The 17,651-nt window shown below is 38.7% G+C and overlaps 1 protein-coding gene and 1 non-coding gene across 3 annotated transcripts in view; one reads left to right on the top strand and one right to left on the bottom strand.

Moving 5' to 3' along the window:
• The window catches only part of ITPR2 (inositol 1,4,5-trisphosphate receptor type 2), a 537,798-nt gene that overhangs the window by 418,704 nt on the left and 101,443 nt on the right, over nucleotides 1–17,651 (bottom strand). For both annotated transcript variants that reach the window (XM_053554147.1, XM_053554146.1), the window contains exons 3-5: nucleotides 3,885–4,000; nucleotides 2,952–3,038; nucleotides 757–915 (exon numbers count right to left, since the gene is read on the bottom strand). In XM_053554147.1, the coding sequence (XP_053410122.1) occupies nucleotides 757–915; nucleotides 2,952–3,038; nucleotides 3,885–3,977 (339 nt within the window). In that variant the 5' untranslated portion in view covers nucleotides 3,978–4,000. The remainder of the gene's footprint in view (nucleotides 1–756; nucleotides 916–2,951; nucleotides 3,039–3,884; nucleotides 4,001–17,651) is intronic.
• Nucleotides 4,682–4,821, top strand: LOC128562996 (small nucleolar RNA SNORA2/SNORA34 family). The gene has a single exon (XR_008373674.1). It is a non-coding gene; the product is annotated as a small nucleolar RNA SNORA2/SNORA34 family (small nucleolar RNA).

The raw sequence follows: 17,651 nt of genomic DNA, 5'->3' as shown, positions 1-17,651 counted from the left end.
GTACACTATTTACAAAAGTCATTCAGAATTCAGTGTCAACCAGCAGTTACTGAGTATCTCCCATGTGCTATCATCTGGTATTTGATTACACACCAAAAAAAATCCAACTATTGATCCCATGGAATCATATTCCATGATTTTTTTTCTCTATAAAGGAACAGAAAATATTTACCAACTTCTAAAACTTACATGATAAAATGCTCATAGTCCCCAATGCATTTTTTTTTTCCCCAATGCATTTTAAATATATGATTATCATCAAAGAATAGACGCCACCCTGCAGTTCCTCACACATTACTTACCAATTATGGCTTACAGACTGTAAGCAGCTGGCAAAGAGCTGGTAAATGGAATATTGTCACAGTTCACAGTGTTGCCCTCCTAATTCAACAGGGCAGACACCTTTTCCTACACATGGCTCTTTTTCCTTACAACCATCCTCCATCCTGATGAGGTAAGAAAGTAAATTCTGCGTCTCTTTTACAAGTCTCAGCCAATGCTAAGAATGCTTAAGTTCTTTCGCACAAATTCTACTTGGAAGATGATTTTCAATTAATCTGAACTTTGCCTTTGGTGATTTCTGAGCACAATTTGCACTATAAATCAATACGTTTAACCTAGCAAAGATATTAACATAAAAATAACATTGATTAAAGACTATATTTTCTTTCTTTGTGCTTTCTGGATTATCTTTCTTATTAAAAATTATTTTCTTTATGAACCCACTATTTCCCTCTTAATTTTCTGTTTACATACATTGTCACCCTCGCTTCTCAGCTTCCAGAAGGGATGAATATAAAACCAAGACCCTTCATTTCCCGCAGCGTCCAAGGACACACGCATGGCATTCTTCTCCAGTAAAGCGGGTAATCGCTTGTTGACAGTCAGATATTTGTTGCTTTTTATATGCAGTAGCTGTAGGGGAAAGACAGGGATTACTACCTTTATTCTTTGGGCTCCTCTGTTAATCATATTTACATACTCATACATATATAATAGTATCCACATCATACAGCTTGAGGTGGAGATTTTAAAAAGGAGCTGTTTTCAGACTCCATGTTCATCATCTTTCTGACTTAACTTTCTTTGGGTTCCTCCTCACCTCCACCCCCAATTCTGCTACAGAACATAGTGGGCACATAGGAAAACAAACCAGGGACACTGCTGAATGATGATCATCCACTGACACAGAACAGAATAAACCTAGGCTTTCCAAAGGAGGCCTGGAAGCTCCCCTAAACTACGTCAGCCACAAATACAGACTATGCTGAAGAAAAACCAAGGAACTAAAGCAAGGCCTGACCCCACTTAGTAACAGCACCCCTGCCCACAGCCAACCCTACTTCCTCCTCTGTAAGGAGGCAGGCCACACGTCCTGAATAGATTCTTACAACTTCTGCCAGAGGATGCTCACCCCCTCATCATGTAGATGAGTGTGAAAGAACCATTTCTCAGATTTTGTTTTTTCTCATGAACAAAATTTTACCAAAATGTGATTCCACGCAGCAGGGAAACCAAAACAAAATAACCTTTCCATTTATGATTATAATCATTTCAAAAATGAATGGTAGTTTCAGTACCTGCCATATAAGAAATTAACTCAAAATATAGGGCAGTTCATTGGAAAGAAAAAAATCAGCTTTTTGAAAAGCTCATTATCATACCCTTGCTTCCCAAGTTACCATAAACCAATGAAAACTGTCATGGGCCCACCCCCTTGTAATCCACTATGTTAAAGCTTGTGGTTCAGTCCCTAACCCACCAAACAACTTCACACCAGGCGCTTGACAAGGAACATAAGCACCACTTATTGACACTTAATATTAATCAAAACTAAGTTAAGAGAAACTCTTTTTATGGAGGATTGTCCAAGGGACATGCAGCCACTCATGCTGCAGCCATCACATTATCTATCGTTAGATTAAGTCACACATCCAGGGAGTTAGAGGCCCAGCTTCTCTCATCTTATCCCATCAAGGAACTGCTTTGACTGCCTTGTGTCCTGACATTTTGCCACTGGCCAATAACAAAATATCAGCGGATATTATTTTTAAAACCAGCTCTATGAAACACTTCATTGTAGTATTTACTGTAAGGAAGTTAAGGCTATTGTTTACTACATTCAACAGTGTCCTCTTTATGAGCACACAGAAAAACACTTCCCCAGTCCTATTCCTGGGAACACCTGTGCTTCTAAACCTCTGATTGGACACTATGTACGGCCCCCCACACCAACGCCGTAACATACTACATTTCTCTATGGCTAAGTGGGCAATAAAAAGACTTCGAGACAAAGTTTACCAGACTTTACACGCATGGCTTTTATAAATATGCTTTACCCCTGACTTCAGCTTATTTGTACAACCATCATTTTCCCTTTGCCTCAATACACTCACTTATTTCTATTTTATCTTGTTATGTGGCATGTATTTTGGAAAATGCCTTACATTCTTTTTAGAACTAGGTGGGGCCCATATTAACAAATAACCAAGTAAAAAGCTAAAAAGATCTACGTGAAACACAGGAAAGAAATGCAGCTGATATAAATCAGAGCGTGCATACTAATTGAAACAGAACAACTTCTAATAACGATTCAGGGATAACTTCCACCTAAAAATACAACCGGAAAACTTTCCTCTTTCTGCAAAGTAAAAAGATAAAGTTCCATAGGTTAAACATCAGTCCCAATAATCCAAATAACTATTTTATTATGGGCCTTTAGGAACTGTTCCCCCACCTTCTTCCTTTTGATATAATAACCTGTGCATACATACAGGGAAGATTACTTATTTATGTGTATCTATCAGACTTATTCTTAATAAGTAAACTGTATATGTCACAATATCTACAACTGCCACCAAAGAAAAAACTATTGTATCTCACAATTTTAATGCAGTTTGGCATTCCTACTCACATAATAATCACCTCATTCAAGAGAAATAGAGACTTACTTGTATAACATTACTGTATTTCACAATTTCTCCCAGTAGTTTCTTATTCTCTGATTCATTTTGTTTTTGTTCCAGTTCTGCAGCATGCTATAAAAAGATTGTCAAATATTCAGTATGGAAACATAATGAACAGGGTACAATATCTGACCAAAAAAAAAAAAAAAACGTATTTAGGAACAAAGACTATTACTAGAAATAAAATAAAGTGGCAGCTTTACTCTTGGTACTTGGAGAGAGAGAACGGGAGGGAGCAATAATTAAATGATTACAATATAGTGTGATAATTTCTCAATTTATGCTGAAATACAGCCTAAAAAAGTCTTGGGCCACATTTATGTTGGAAATTTCAGAACAGTACTAGGCTCTTTGGTCTTATAAAATTAGTTCAAAAAGAAATGCTGCACCAAAAAAACCCAACCAGGATAGCAGGTGAATTTCAAAAGTCTCAAAGTTTTCAACTCTAAAAGTTGGGGTGGAGTAGGGCGCTGGCCCCATATGCCAGAGGTGGCAGGTTCAAACCCAGGCCCGGCCAACTGCAAAATTAAGTGCTATCAAATTTATACAAAGCCTAACCAGAAACAATGGTCTTTCAATATTTTTTCCATAATCTCTGAGGGGAAAAAATTTAAGTATTATATCAAGTGAAATAGAACTGGATTTAATAGAGAGATTCAGAATCGGTTTAGATTTTAATGTGAGGCTTTGAATTATTCGGGCACACCTTAAAATAATGCAGCCGTAATGTCCTACATACATGCCAGGAAATAAGTGGTCACACCCTATTTCTTAAAAGTCCTTCCCAAATTTCAGTGTGTTGCTACATCTATTCTAAGTCTCTGTGTATTAGGTGAAGTCACAAAGCTATAAAGCCGCATCTTTTGTTATTGTGTTCACGCTCTAGCCTAAGCCAGACTCACAGAGCCCGGCCCTCACCTGCAGTTTCTTCAGCAAGGCTGCCTCGGTGTGGTTCCCCTGTTTGGCCTGCTTGGCTTTCCAGTATTGCTTCTGGGCAGAATATCGGTTCATAGGGCACACCTTGAAGAGGCAGTCTACAACAAAGCAACAAACAAAAATACTGTCACCACGGCTACCAGCACTTCTTAGATTTCCCTTATAGGCTACTTTTCAAATCTTGAAATCCCTATGTATAAAGAACGTTTAGTCCATCCTCCAGCCCATTCTTAAATTTGCTCCATAACACCCTTTTCAAGTAAATATTTAGACTGAGTTAAAATGCACCTTTCTTAATGCGTATATGTTATTTTTTTCTTTAGTTTCAATTTTTTTTTTTTTTGAGACAGAGTCTCACTCTGTCACCCTGGGTACAGCGCCATGGTGTCATCAAAGCTCACAGTAATGCAATCTCCTGCCTCACCTTCCAAAAGGTGGACTACAGGCGCCCACCACAACACCAGCTAATTTTCTCTATTTTTAGTAGAGACAGGCGTCTTGCTCTTGCTCAGGCTCGTCTTGAACTCCTGAGCCCAAGCAATCTACCCTCCTCTGCCTCCCAGAGTGCCAGGATTACAGGTGCGAGCCACCACACCCAGCCTTGTGTAAGTTGTTTAAAGGATACTATAGGCAGGGTGGCACCTGTGGCTCAGTGGAGTAGGGCACCAGCCCCATATGCCAGAGGTGGCAGGTTCAAACCCAGCCCCGGCCAAAAACTGCAAAAAAAAAAAAAAAAAAAGAATACTATAGGCAGCATAATTTATAAAGAAGTGAAACCACTGGCCCTGAATCAAGGCCAGCAGCAGTTCGCTCAAGCTGTTGGTTTCAAGCAGGAGCCTAAAGAATTATCTTTCTATGGTCTGTTGGCCGTTTCAGAACTTTGGAAATGTAATGGTCAATTCATTAGAAAGAAACAGCATGCAATAAAAAAAAAAGAAAGAAAGAAAGAAACAGCATGAGTCATTGGTGATAGAAGTAGGCTAGTGTGATTCGTAGTCTTAATACTGGGATTCCAATATATCCATAAAATATCATTATATTTATCTCAAGAGGATATTTAAGTTATTCATTAGAATTATAATGCTGTTAAATCTTAATTACAACCCCCCAAAATTACCGTGGGTTTTCACCCCAAATAAAAAGATGGAAAAAAAAGAAGTCAAGCCAATATATAATTGTTATATTATAAGGCATTTATTAATTATAGTGAGGGATATGGTCTTAGAAAGTGGATAGAATGAGATTCTTGACATTCACTGCCTTATCTACCTGCAAAATTGATACGTCCTTGTGGCACACGTCTTTGATGGCCAAAGTGATGCGGGAAGTAAGTAGAAACAATCCCAGCCCATGGTTAGAGTCATTCATTCCCAGGTTTCCAAATACTTGGGTGAATATGGTATGGCAATTTGAGAGATATAATGGAAAAATAAAGCAAAAGAAAACAAAAACCAACAAACAAAAAAATGAAGATTATAGTCCTAACTTCTACTACTAAACATCAAGATGGGAAATCATAGCAGAATACTATGTATTATAGTCAGTGATATCTTTAAGTTGAAAAGAAAAATATGTATTTTCTTTTTTTTTTTTTTTTCACTTTTATTTTTTTATTTATTTTTTTTTTTTATTGTTGGGGATTCATTGAGGGTACAATAAGCCAGTTACACTGATTACAATTGTTAGGTAAAGTCCCTCTTGCAATCATGTCTTGCCCCCATAAAGTGTGACACACACTAAGGCCCCACCCCCCTCCCTCCATCCCTCTTTCTGCTTCCCCCCCCATGACCTTAATTGTCATTAATTGTCCTCATGTCAAGATTGAGTACATAGGATTCATGCTTCTCCATTCTTGTGATGCTTTACTAAGAATAATGTCTTCCACTTCCATCCAGGTTAATACGAAGGATGTAAAGTCTCCATTTTTTTTAGTGGCTGAATAGTATTCCATGGTATACATATACCACAGCTTGTTAATCCATTCCTGGGTTGGTGGGCATTTAGGCTGTTTCCACATTTTGGCGATTGCTCATGGATGGGAAAAATCAACATTGTTAAAATGTCTATACTTCCCAAAGCAATTTACCTATTCAATGCCATTCCTATCAAAGTACCTACATCGTACTTTCAAGATTTGGAAAAAATGATTCTGCGTTTTGTATGGAACCAGAAAAAACCCCGTATAGCTAAGGCAGTTCTTAGTAACAAAAATAAAGCTGGGGGCATCAGCATACCAGATTTTAGTCTGTACTACAAAGCCATAGTGCTCAAGACAGCATGGTACTGGCACAAAAACAGAGACATAGACACTTGGAATCAAATTGAACACCAAGAAATGAAACTAACATCTTACAACCACCTAATCTTTGATAAACCAAACAAGAACTTACCTTGGGGGAAAGACTCCCTATTCAATAAATGGTGTTGGGAGAACTGGATGTCTACATGTAAAAGACTGAAACTGGACCCACACCTTTCCCCACTCACAAAAATTGATTCGAGATGGATAAAGGACTTAAATTTAAGGCATGAAACAATAAAAATCCTCAAAGAAAGCATAGGCAAAACACTGGAAGATATTGGCCTGGGGAAAGACTTCATGAAGAGGACTGCCATGGCAATTGCAACAACAACAAAAATAAACAAATGGGACTTCATTAAACTGAAAAGCTTCTGTACAGCTAAGGAGACAATAACCAAAGCAAAGAGACAACCTACACAATGGGAAAGGATATTTGCATATTTTCAATCAGACAAAAGCTTGATAACCAGGATCTATAGAGAACTCAAATTAATCCACATGAAAAAAGCCAACGATCCCTTATATCAATGGGCAAGAGACATGAATAGAACTTTCTCTAAAGACGACAGATGAATGGCTAACAAACACATGAAAAAATGTTCATCATCTCTATATATTAGAGAAATGCAAATCAAAACATCCCTGAGATATCATCTAACCCCAGTGAGAATGGCCCATATCACAAAATCTCAAAACTGCAGATGCTGGCGTGGATGTGGAGAGAAGGGAACACTTTTACACTGCTGGTGGGACTGCAAACTAGTACAACCTTTCTGGAAGGAAGTATGGAGAAACCTCAAAGCACTCAACCTAGACCTCCCATTCGATCCTGCAATCCCATTACTGGGCATCTACCCAGAAGGAAAGAAATCCTTTTATCATAAGGTCACTTGTACTAGACTGTTTATTGCAGCTCAATTTACAATCGCCAAAATGTGTATTTTCTTTTTAATGAGGAAAAATGGAATAACTAAACAATTTCGCCATATGCACGTGATTTTGTATGCTTGTGGAACAAATTATCATCTAGAATAAAGGTCAATTCCTAGTATTCTATGATAAAGGAGTAGTGATATAGAAAATTAAAACATTAAGTTCATTTTCTCACAAAAAAATTGAATAAATTCAAAATTATTAATTTAATTTTTGGTGGCTGTGTTAATATTTAGATTCATTCTCATTTTTCAATTGTGTATTATAAAAGTAAAACTTAGTCAACTAAAATATCCATAATAGGGCAGCACCTGTGGCTCAGTCCGTAAGGCGCCGGCCCCATATACGGAGGGTGGCAGGTTCAAACCCGGCCCCGGCCAAACTGCAACCAAAAAATAGCCGGGTGTTGTGGCGGGCACCTGTAGTCCCAGCTACTTGGGAGGCTGAGGCAAGAGAATCGCTTAAGCCCAGGAGTTGGAGGTTGCTGTGAGCTGTGTGATGCCATGGCACTCTACCGAGGGTGATAAAGTGAGACTCTGTCTCTACAAAAAAAAAAAAAAATCCATAATAGCCACATTATTGACTATATTATTTAATATGCTTATTCCATGGTTTTAAAATTAATTATATTTAAAAAGATCTTTTTGCAGTATCAACAATATCTTTATTAACTTTTAGAATATTGAAATAACAAAATATTCAGCCCTCATGTTTTCACAGGCAATATAATTTGCTCATAATATTACCAATGTTTTGCCTTTCTTTGACACATTTTTTCAACACAAAACCTATCAAATTACCTCCACTTCACGTTTCTTGATATATTTTAGCAATTTAAATTCCACAAAATTATAAGCTTTCTCGATTTTACTACATTCTGACACAGAATATAAATTTGTCTAATTAAATACAGAAATTCTATTGAGAGATTCTTCCTCTAGGTCAGGATATTTCAAATCACCGTCCCATGATTTCAAAATTAAATCTTGCCTGCCATTTTATACTTTTCTTTAATTTGTTTCATTTGTTCCATTCCCCATAGGCTAAAAGATGATCTTTTTTAAAAATTTACCTTTCTGGCTCGGCACCTATGGCTCAGTGGCTAGAGCGCCAGCCACATATACTGGGGCTAGCAGGTTCGAACCCAACCTGGGCCTGCTAAACTACAATGACAACTACAACAAAAATAAATAATATTCCGCTTTCTCATGGCTCTAATGACATAAATGATCAAGGAATATGACTGTAAATGTTTTAAGGAAATTTAGAAAAAGCAAAAGAAATAGTCTATATCTTATAATTATTTTTTTTTTCCTGAAAACTTTATTGTTGGGAATTAATTGAGGGTACATTACTCTCGTAATTATAAACACAAACTCTATTGATTGCCCCCTATAATACACACAAAGCTACAGAAAAGTAGTTCTTAATTTCTAGTGTAAAAGGTACTATTATGGATGAGAAAATATTTTATAGGTCATAGAAAACAGATACCTTCCAGCTGCTAAAGGCAGGCTGAGCGAACATCACAATTACAATATGATCAGGAATCACCTGTGTGTGGAAACCAAAGGCCTGAACCTGAAAAACGTTTCCTTTGGCAGCGTATCTTACAAGCCCTAGAAATTACATCCTATGTATTAGCAACTGCAAAGAGAACTATACAAATTTTTTGAAGCATAATATTACCAAAAGAGGGACCCCAATTCAATGCCACAGAATATTTTGACAATCCCGTATTCAGCAAGTAACAAACCTCTATACTGTCTTGGTATAGCAATAGCACAAATCCATGTTCACGTGGAACTGAACTCTATTGTCTATAGCCTATACTTCTGGCTTTATTCATGTATAAAAAGAAAAGAAAAAAATGATGTCCCTTTCCATTTTTACAGATTCCTAATTAGGCTCATTTGGAAATGGCTGTTTGACAGAAATATGTTTTGTAAATTCTAGACAGGCCCAATAGCAGTCCTAATGAGTGGTATCACTGGGTAGCTGGCAATCAATCACATCATAGTAAAACACTCCTGTGTGACTGAGGTCACTGAGAAGGGAGGCCAAACCCTGGGCCACCCCATGGCAACAGTAATCCCCCTGCACAAGGTCATGCCCTGTATGCTAGGGGTTAATACTCAAACCCTGTCTTCTGAGGGCTCACAGTCTACTGGAAGCTTCCCAGGGGAGTTCTGGAGAAGGTGCTACAGGGCACAGAGAGGCATGTGGCCAACTTCAACCAGGCAGGGGAGGTCCTAAGAGACTTCTCAGAAGAGAAGAAAAGAGAAGAAGCAGCCAAATTGTAATGAGCCAATAATTCAGCACACGGACAAGGGGGGCCCCATGTTCAGAAGGGAAGGGCATTCCACACAGAGCCAACAGCTGGTATGAGGGCAGAGACGGAGGCTAAGGGAGCTGCTCCCATGTAGGAAAATCACCACCTAGGCAGCAAAACTGAAATGGAGTGACAGGCTGAGGTCAGGGTCTACTGAGGTCAGGGTCGGCAGACTGTTAAGGTTCTGAGCTTAGGAGGATGGACTATTCCCTCCTAAAGGGCTTTAAGCTTTTACAGCATGTTTAAGATGGCATGAGCATCTAACAAGGCAAGAAGACCAGCCCCAAAGCCCATGCCAGTGTGAAGGGCCAGCAGGATCTGAAGCAGAGCTGTACGTGAGCTTCAGGGTAGCCAGAGATTTAAGAGAAAGCAGCCAAACCCACAGGCTTAATAATTGATAAGATGTAGGGGAAAGGTGAGGGAGGGGACAGTGAAGACCAGCACCCAAACAAACTTCCACCCACTCTGGCTAAAATACAAAGCCTTAGATTTCAAAAGCCCTGTCCATTTTCAGGGCCTGACTTTCACAGTCCCCCTCAGCAACCTCCCACAAGTGGCTCCTCACTTTATAGTAAATAACCAATCAATACCTTTGTGGGAACTAATACTGCAAGGCCGTTTGGGTTGACAAGAAGGAATGGAAGGCACACACACAGTCACCTATAAAAAAGCTTTTACAGGCTGTGGTGAAGTGTGTGCATCTTTAATTCTCTTTTTGCCTCCTTTGGAACTCATTAAAAAAAAAAATCTACTGGTCTTGGGCCAGTCACATGCTTTGTCTGATTCTAAATTTACTAGACAATAAAAGTGTTAATAATACCTGCCACACCAAATTCGCAGGGTTACTGAGATGAACAAAAAAGATAATCTGTGTGAAAGTTCTCTGAGAACTTTAAAGCTCTATTATAGATGTAAGCCATTATCATTGATATTGCTTCATTCTTTCAGTCACAGCCTCACCACCACTGAGATGACTAAACCCTTCCAGAGCGCTCAGTGAAGAAGAGGAACGAAAAGTAGAGTTCTCAGACGAAACCTCCACACACACCAAGAGTGTGCCCAATTAACGGCCAGGTGTTCCCCCCTTGGGTCTCAGATGGCACAATGTGTTTTTGTGTAAAATTCTCCACTTCTTGAAACAGAACAGTGGGCAGAGGATAAGATCTTCATGGCCTTGTAATAGCTTTTTAAAAATGCAGATGCAATCTCTAGCACCGGTACAGGCAGAGCCTTGGACAAGCCTACTTTTTTCCCAGCGTGCAGGAATGAGCTATTTCAGGGGAAACCACCCTCGTCATCCCCCCTCACCAGGCTTCTAAAACCAGCCCTCTAAGCATTCCTTGGTCTGCTCATCCTCCAAAATTAGCAGTGTGATACTGCTAAGAAAAAGGTTTTAGAAAGTTCTCTGACTAGAAATCAGTTCAGCGTCATTTTTTAATTAGGTAACAACAACTCTGCAGCACTTTAAGACTCTAGAAATAAAAAAAAGCATAGAGCAAGCATCAAAGCACAAATCAAAGGAAGTGATTTCGGTTAAATTTTTTAAAAAGATTAACCTTAGGACCTGAGGCCAACCGTTTTGCAGAATTCAGATACTCAGGAAATGTTAGTAATCCAATAAAACAAGGTATGTTGAGTCAGGCTGTAGTAGAAGAACAATAGCTTAGAATTTTTTTTTTTTTTTTTACAGCTGCAAAAGAAAATTAAGCTACTCAGAAGAGTTCACTTTAAACTGAAAGAATTGGTGGCATTTTTGCCTGTTTACAAATGCTAGCGGAAGGAAGAAATGTGAAAGCCATGCAAAGGGCATGGAAGACACAGCCCAGGGCAGGTAACACTGCAAGTGGAAGAACGACCTTCCCACGTGGTTCCATGGAAAGCTGGCAGGAAACCAATATCCGCCTTACAATACCTGCCTAGTTTTAAAGTGTCTTGCTTTGTACCTGTAAAAGCACTCTCTAAAATATTTGTATCTGAGGCAGTATCTGCACCCCAGAAACTTTAGAGCCACATTCGGGGCTATTGTACATTCACATAACATCTTGGCCAGCAGCTTTCTTTGGTAGTAATGCAAAGAAAACTTACTTTTTCATTTCCCCTTCCTCCTAGAGATGTCTTAAGACTTAAATGAAGCAAGGCATATTAAACCACCCACAAGCGCCTGTCACAAGGCGGGCATTCAACAAATGGCTTTTTCGATGTAGCTGTAAAATTACCTCATACTGGTTATAGGGAGCATGGCTGCTGGGAGCTCTGCTATCTCCATGCGGAGAAAGGTGAGGAGGGAGAGCTCAGAGACTTTTCTTTCTCTCTTTATGATATAAAAAGGATTCAAAAGAGTTCAGTGAAGACAATGGTCTCTGTGACAGAAGCACAAACTAGGACCTTCCCTATGCTAAAATGGAAAGGGTAAGAAAACTCTCCCTAGGGTAAGGGACAGGCAGAAAGGGGGCTGCTGGACACCAGCAATGAGAATGACAGTTGATCAGGGAGAGAGGTATTCATTAGCTGAAAATACACCTCTAACTCTGTTTTTGATTTTCAGTTTCTCTAAGAAACACATCCTGAAAAACAGTGTTTGCATAAAACTCTTTATATTTAGAAGTTTTTTAGAGGAGTGTTTTTGTTTCAAGCATGGACATTTCAAACCAAACATCTACTCCCCTTGCCTTGCCCAAATTAAGTACAGAGGGTACCTATCTGGACGCTACAAAAGGCAAGGAAAAGGTGCTACACATGTGTTAGCAAACACTCAAATTAATCACAACATATAGGGTGGCAGCCATGAAGCCTGCAGTATCACTTCCTCTTGCCAAGAGGTAAGTATTTTAATTTTACTACTGACGAGGATGAGAACGGGCCTTTTGTAGTTACAGGCTTGTTAACTAAAATGTCAGAACTGGAAAGGGGCCTCCATAAATCCAACCTTTCCCTTCTTTGAGGTAAAGAAACAAAAACTCAAACAAAGTCAGATGCCTCGGTTCTGCAGGATAGACTCTCTGGATTAGAATACATTATAAATATTAATATGAACAAGCCACTGTAGGATGTTGAATGCCCGGAGAGGCACTGGCTGCCCTCTGGGAGGTAGAGACATAAATGCCACACTCAACTTAGCCAGATGACTCCGTGTGGATAATCAAGATCCTTTGATCTTCACAATGCCCTGGACAGTCAGCCAGGGTCATTTCCTCTTTGTCACAGAGATGGAAACTGAGACTTCTCTCAGGTGCATAAAGCTCATAAGGAATCTAAGGAATCGAGCTGGAATTGCAACTGAGATCCTCTGACCCCGATTCAGCATGCTGCTGCAAGGCAAAGGCGCCATTGGGGAGGTTTGTCATGTTGAGGCAAATCCACCTCACCTTAAATACTGTTCATTAATTCTTCCATGTACACCTCTAGGCCCTTTAGAGCAAATCTAATCCAGCTTCCACAAGATGTTCCTTAATATCCTCAGACAGCACCTTCCAACTTCTCTACCTCAACTTTGGAGTGATCTTCATGGAGGGAACTCTCAAAAGTATCATTTATATTACTGCATAGTAAGAACACCTCTTTCCCATAACAGATAGGACTTTTGTCAATGAAAGACTGAATTGTTAAGGCATTCATTAAGGCACTTATTAATGCATTTAGCAAGTATAGGCAGTGGAAACAGCACGGGCCAGAGAGTAAACTATGCTTCAGTTCTCACCCTGCCACAGTCTTGCAACATAACAAAACTTCTACAGAAATATGACAAAGATAAATAGGTATTTGTACAACAGTTATACTTCCAAAGAAAGTAATGAATAGTTTTTCATGAGGAATATTCTGCAAGAGTATAGATGCTAAACAAGTTGATAAAAAATGTTATGAAATCTTAGTCTCAAAAAGATTAATTGCCTTATTCGTGTGTTAATGAGTAAATACTCAAGAACAAAAGAAATGTTATCCATTGCCTCATTTGGAGTGGAAAGGAAAAATAAAATTTAAATGCATCGATGAATTTACATTCTTGTCAAGGTATGAATTACAGCATTGAGCAAACCATTACATTAGACATAAGTGGAATTTGCTATCAGAATGTATAATTTTTCAATTAACTTTTCTATTCGCAATATGCCATGTTAACACTGATAATCAGAAAAGTATGATAAGCAGACTGATTCAGGAATCAAAACGCAAGTCTCTAAATTCTAGTGCATAAGTATTAGCTATGAAAGAAAAAGTGAATTTATACATACATATATTTATATAATATAATATATTTTATGTATGTTTACATATGGGTATATATTAACATAGTATCTTCTATATATTAGGAGTTGTCACATACATTACCTCATTTAATTCTCCTATAAACCATTTGAGGTATTAGTTTTATAAATGAGGAAAGAGAAACCCAGAACATTTTAGAAATCTAAAGTCTCAAACCAGTTTTTAGATTTAATACATATAAATCTGTCTCCAGAGCCCACCTTCATCATTTAACAGAAGACACCTGTATATATCAAATTAAAATTGTAACAAATACATGTAGGCACAGCCATTGAAATTAAAATACATAACATGATAGTCTGGCTCTTCCTGGCTTCAAATTCCTTAAGATGCTGAAATTCTCCTACAAGGGCCCAAAAATGTGTTACCAAAATACTATCTGAACGCTTGTATCTGTGAATATAACAGAAGCAGCACAGAACCAAGCCAGAATACTTGAGCAGAGAATTTTACAACCTCCAGCCCTCTACTCAGAAAGCAGTAATTTTCTAATAGGTGAACAATTCAACTGTTAATACAGTTGAATTTTTATAGAGGTAGGCTTGCCTTTCTAAACCAAATTTAATGTAGCTACACATAACTTTTATTCCAAAATTTCTTTTAAAAATCTAACACAGAAAAAAAATAAAATAAAAATCTAACACAGGATAGTTTATGGCAAGGACCAGTAAGAGAGATATTTAGAGGGAAGAATTGCCTGATGTTCATTGCTCCAGTACTGAATTAATTGTTATTCTAATATGGGAGACCTAAAACAAAATCAGTTTCTTATGCTAGTACCTCTGTTCTTAGACATAAGAACAAAAAATCACTGAGTCCCATCATCACTATTATTGCAGATTTATACTATATTGATAATTGATTTATTGATTATTTTCACTTATATATTAGGAGTTAATGGACAACAACTTTTGAACAGAGTTTCCATAAACTATCATTGGGCAAACCAGGTTGCAAATCAATTTATTTGGTCTCAACCAGGCATACTTTTGTGAACAGAATGAAATAAAATTTGAATGGGACAGGAAGGGAAAGCCAAAGGGAAAAAAAGAGAAGGGAAGGGAAAGAGAGGACAGTGCAAGTGGCAAGTACTCTTTCAAGAAACTTCTGTTTCTGGGGAGCAGGGTGTGTTTGTACCCACGTGTGTGCACACGCGTGTAGATGCAAGCACACACATGCTGGATGACAACGTAAATGGTATTCCTTATTGACAGCTGCAATAAAAAAAGTATTCAAAAGTCAGTATTCTAAAAGACTACACATGCACACAGGTTAGAACTTAAAATTAAAAGAACTTAAAATTTAAATAAATGAATTTAGGCTGGATGCATTGGCTCACGCCTATAATCCTAGCACTCTGGGAGGCCGAGGCAGGTGGATTGCCTGAGGAGTTCAAGACCAGCCTGAGGCAAGAGCGAGACCCCATCTCTAAAAATACCCAGGCGTTGTGGCAGGTGCCTGCTGTCCCAGCTACTTGGGAGGCTGAGGCAAGAAGATCACGTGAGCCCAGGAGTTTGAGATTGCTATAAGCTTGACACCACAGCACTCTACTCAGGATGACAAAGTAAGACTCTGTCTCTAAATAAATAGATTTACGTAACTATAAATTGTCATATATATAGTATGAATCCTGTGGTCAAGAAGAGAGGAAAGTGAAACCAAAGTTACTTTTCTTTGCTCTGTGAATGAATTCTGAAATCTATAAAAACTATCTTTTTATTAACTGCCCTGTCAAATTTGTATATAGGCAATCACAAGGGGATGGGAAAATGCCCTTTTAAAAATGTCTTCCTCCTGTTTTACCCCCCACTCTGGTTGACCTCGGCCTTTATTCTGGCAACTGTTAGATGGTGCCTTTTATGAGATAACGTGCTTGCATGTAACTCTGCATTCAGCACCTATTGTCTGGTACATAGAAGAGGCTCAGAACCTCTCTGGAAAAGGAAACTCCTGCCAAGGTACCTAAGAAATCATCTTTAGATAACTATTTTTTCTGCTCTGAAAGATTTTACAGTCTTTTTGTCTCCTATTAAAATACAAATACCAGAGAAGGGACCACCCTGAGGTCTCGGTTCTCAGTTGACCCTGGAGGCTGAGAACTCCACGTGCCTGAGGCAGACTGGTACTGAGGATCTACGGAGGACACCTTTTAGGTTACCGATGATGGGGAAAAAATATGCAGGCAAGTTGTTGACCAAATTTTCAGATGGCACAGTCTGGGGAGAAATAGCTAGTTTGGCAGGTAAAAATCTAGATTTTTAAATAGTCTCCACAGGACAAACATTATAAACTTTATACAAACATAAATATTAAGTTCAGAAAAAAATCAGCTACTTAAGGACATGATAAAGAGGAACACCAGGGCTATCAGCAATTGATATTTTAAAATTTAAAAACAGCCTAAACACTAGGGGTGTCCAACTTTTTTTCTTCTCTGATGTATCCTGGAAGAATAAGAGTTGTCTTGGGCCACACATTAAATACACAATCACTAACAAAAGCTGTTTTGCAAAAAAAAAGTCATGCATACTTTTTTTGATCTCTGACACCACATATAACCAATAAAGTCCTCACAAAATCAGCACGAACCCATGGGACATAAGTATTCAGGCCACACACAGGACACCAAGCTTCGGCTTCAGTTCAATGTACTATGATTAAAGTGACTAGAGATCCCTGTGTGCAGGGCAGTCCTGATTTACACCTGTTGCCTAAGCTTATTAATCATATACCTCTCTCACTCTCAAAAGAGTCCCGATTTGGATGGTATGATCACCCCAAATATAAATAAATGAACACCGTGTTGCGAAGGTGAAAAGCTGATGCCGCCATGTTAGGCTGATTTGTGGAAGAATGGGACCTCAATTAGAAGAAGGAGGGACACTCTAGATTAGGGGAGGTGCCGCATTTTAAGTGACATCCTAACAAATTAGCCTGTATCCAAAGTTGGGCAAATGGGAAAGCAAGTGGAATACAGCCGTCAGGTTATTTGAGGAACAATAGTAGGAAGCGGGAAATGCTGCCTGGCTGGGAGTAAACAGAGAATTGGCAAAGTCTTACTTCGTATTGCTGAAGGGCTCCAAGTAAAAACATTTTTTTCTTGTATTGATCCAAGATCAAGGCAAATTTTAGTTCAATGTCAGGGAAAATTTTCCAGCAATTAGAAAAATTCCGAAAAAAATACAAATTACTCAGAGGCAAATAAACTTTTAGTCATCAAACTGACGCCGAGGCAGATGAGCAGTGCTGCAGAAGGAATGTGGCCCTGGGATGGAGGGAATCGTGGAAGAGGTGAGTGCAAGGAAAAGGGCAGAGTTCATGTCCTGCATATACGTAAAAGCTCAGACCTCTCACCTGCCTCAGCTGTATTTATCAAACTGTGGTTTGGCATCTCAGTATTACAGAAACCAGGAAATTCCAGCCCTAGACCGCGTAAGTTTTCTATGACTAAATATCTGTCAGTACTAGGTTAAAATGCTCAACGTTAAAGCACTACATAAATATTCCTTATTATTACTCCCAACTCTACATTCCAGATGAACAAATACAGTTGTGTTTATAACTTGGAGTTTCAGAACCATGATGCTTGTTGTGCTAGTTTGACATTTAAGTATTTTAGTTTGGTAAGATATTCCCAGAGTGAAAGGAAGTGAACAGAGAGCCACAGATGGAAGGAATGATAATCAAGGGACACACACACACACACACACACACACACACACACACACACACACACACACAAACTCTAATAGCAGCTATCATTATTTACCAACCAAACACTGTGTGCCAAGCATAATGACAAAAACTCTACATAGATTCTTTCATCTCCACAGACAACTTTGACACCAGTATAAACTACTGTTCCCATTTTACAAATCATGAAGCTAGAGCTTAAAAGGTAGATTCTGTCCCAGAGCTA

The sequence above is a fragment of the Nycticebus coucang genome, chromosome 12, assembly GCF_027406575.1.
Source record: "Nycticebus coucang isolate mNycCou1 chromosome 12, mNycCou1.pri, whole genome shotgun sequence".
NCBI classification, from domain to species: domain Eukaryota; kingdom Metazoa; phylum Chordata; class Mammalia; order Primates; family Lorisidae; genus Nycticebus; species Nycticebus coucang.
Note: the sequence above shows the minus strand (reverse complement) of the source record. Positions and strands in the feature narration are given on the sequence as shown.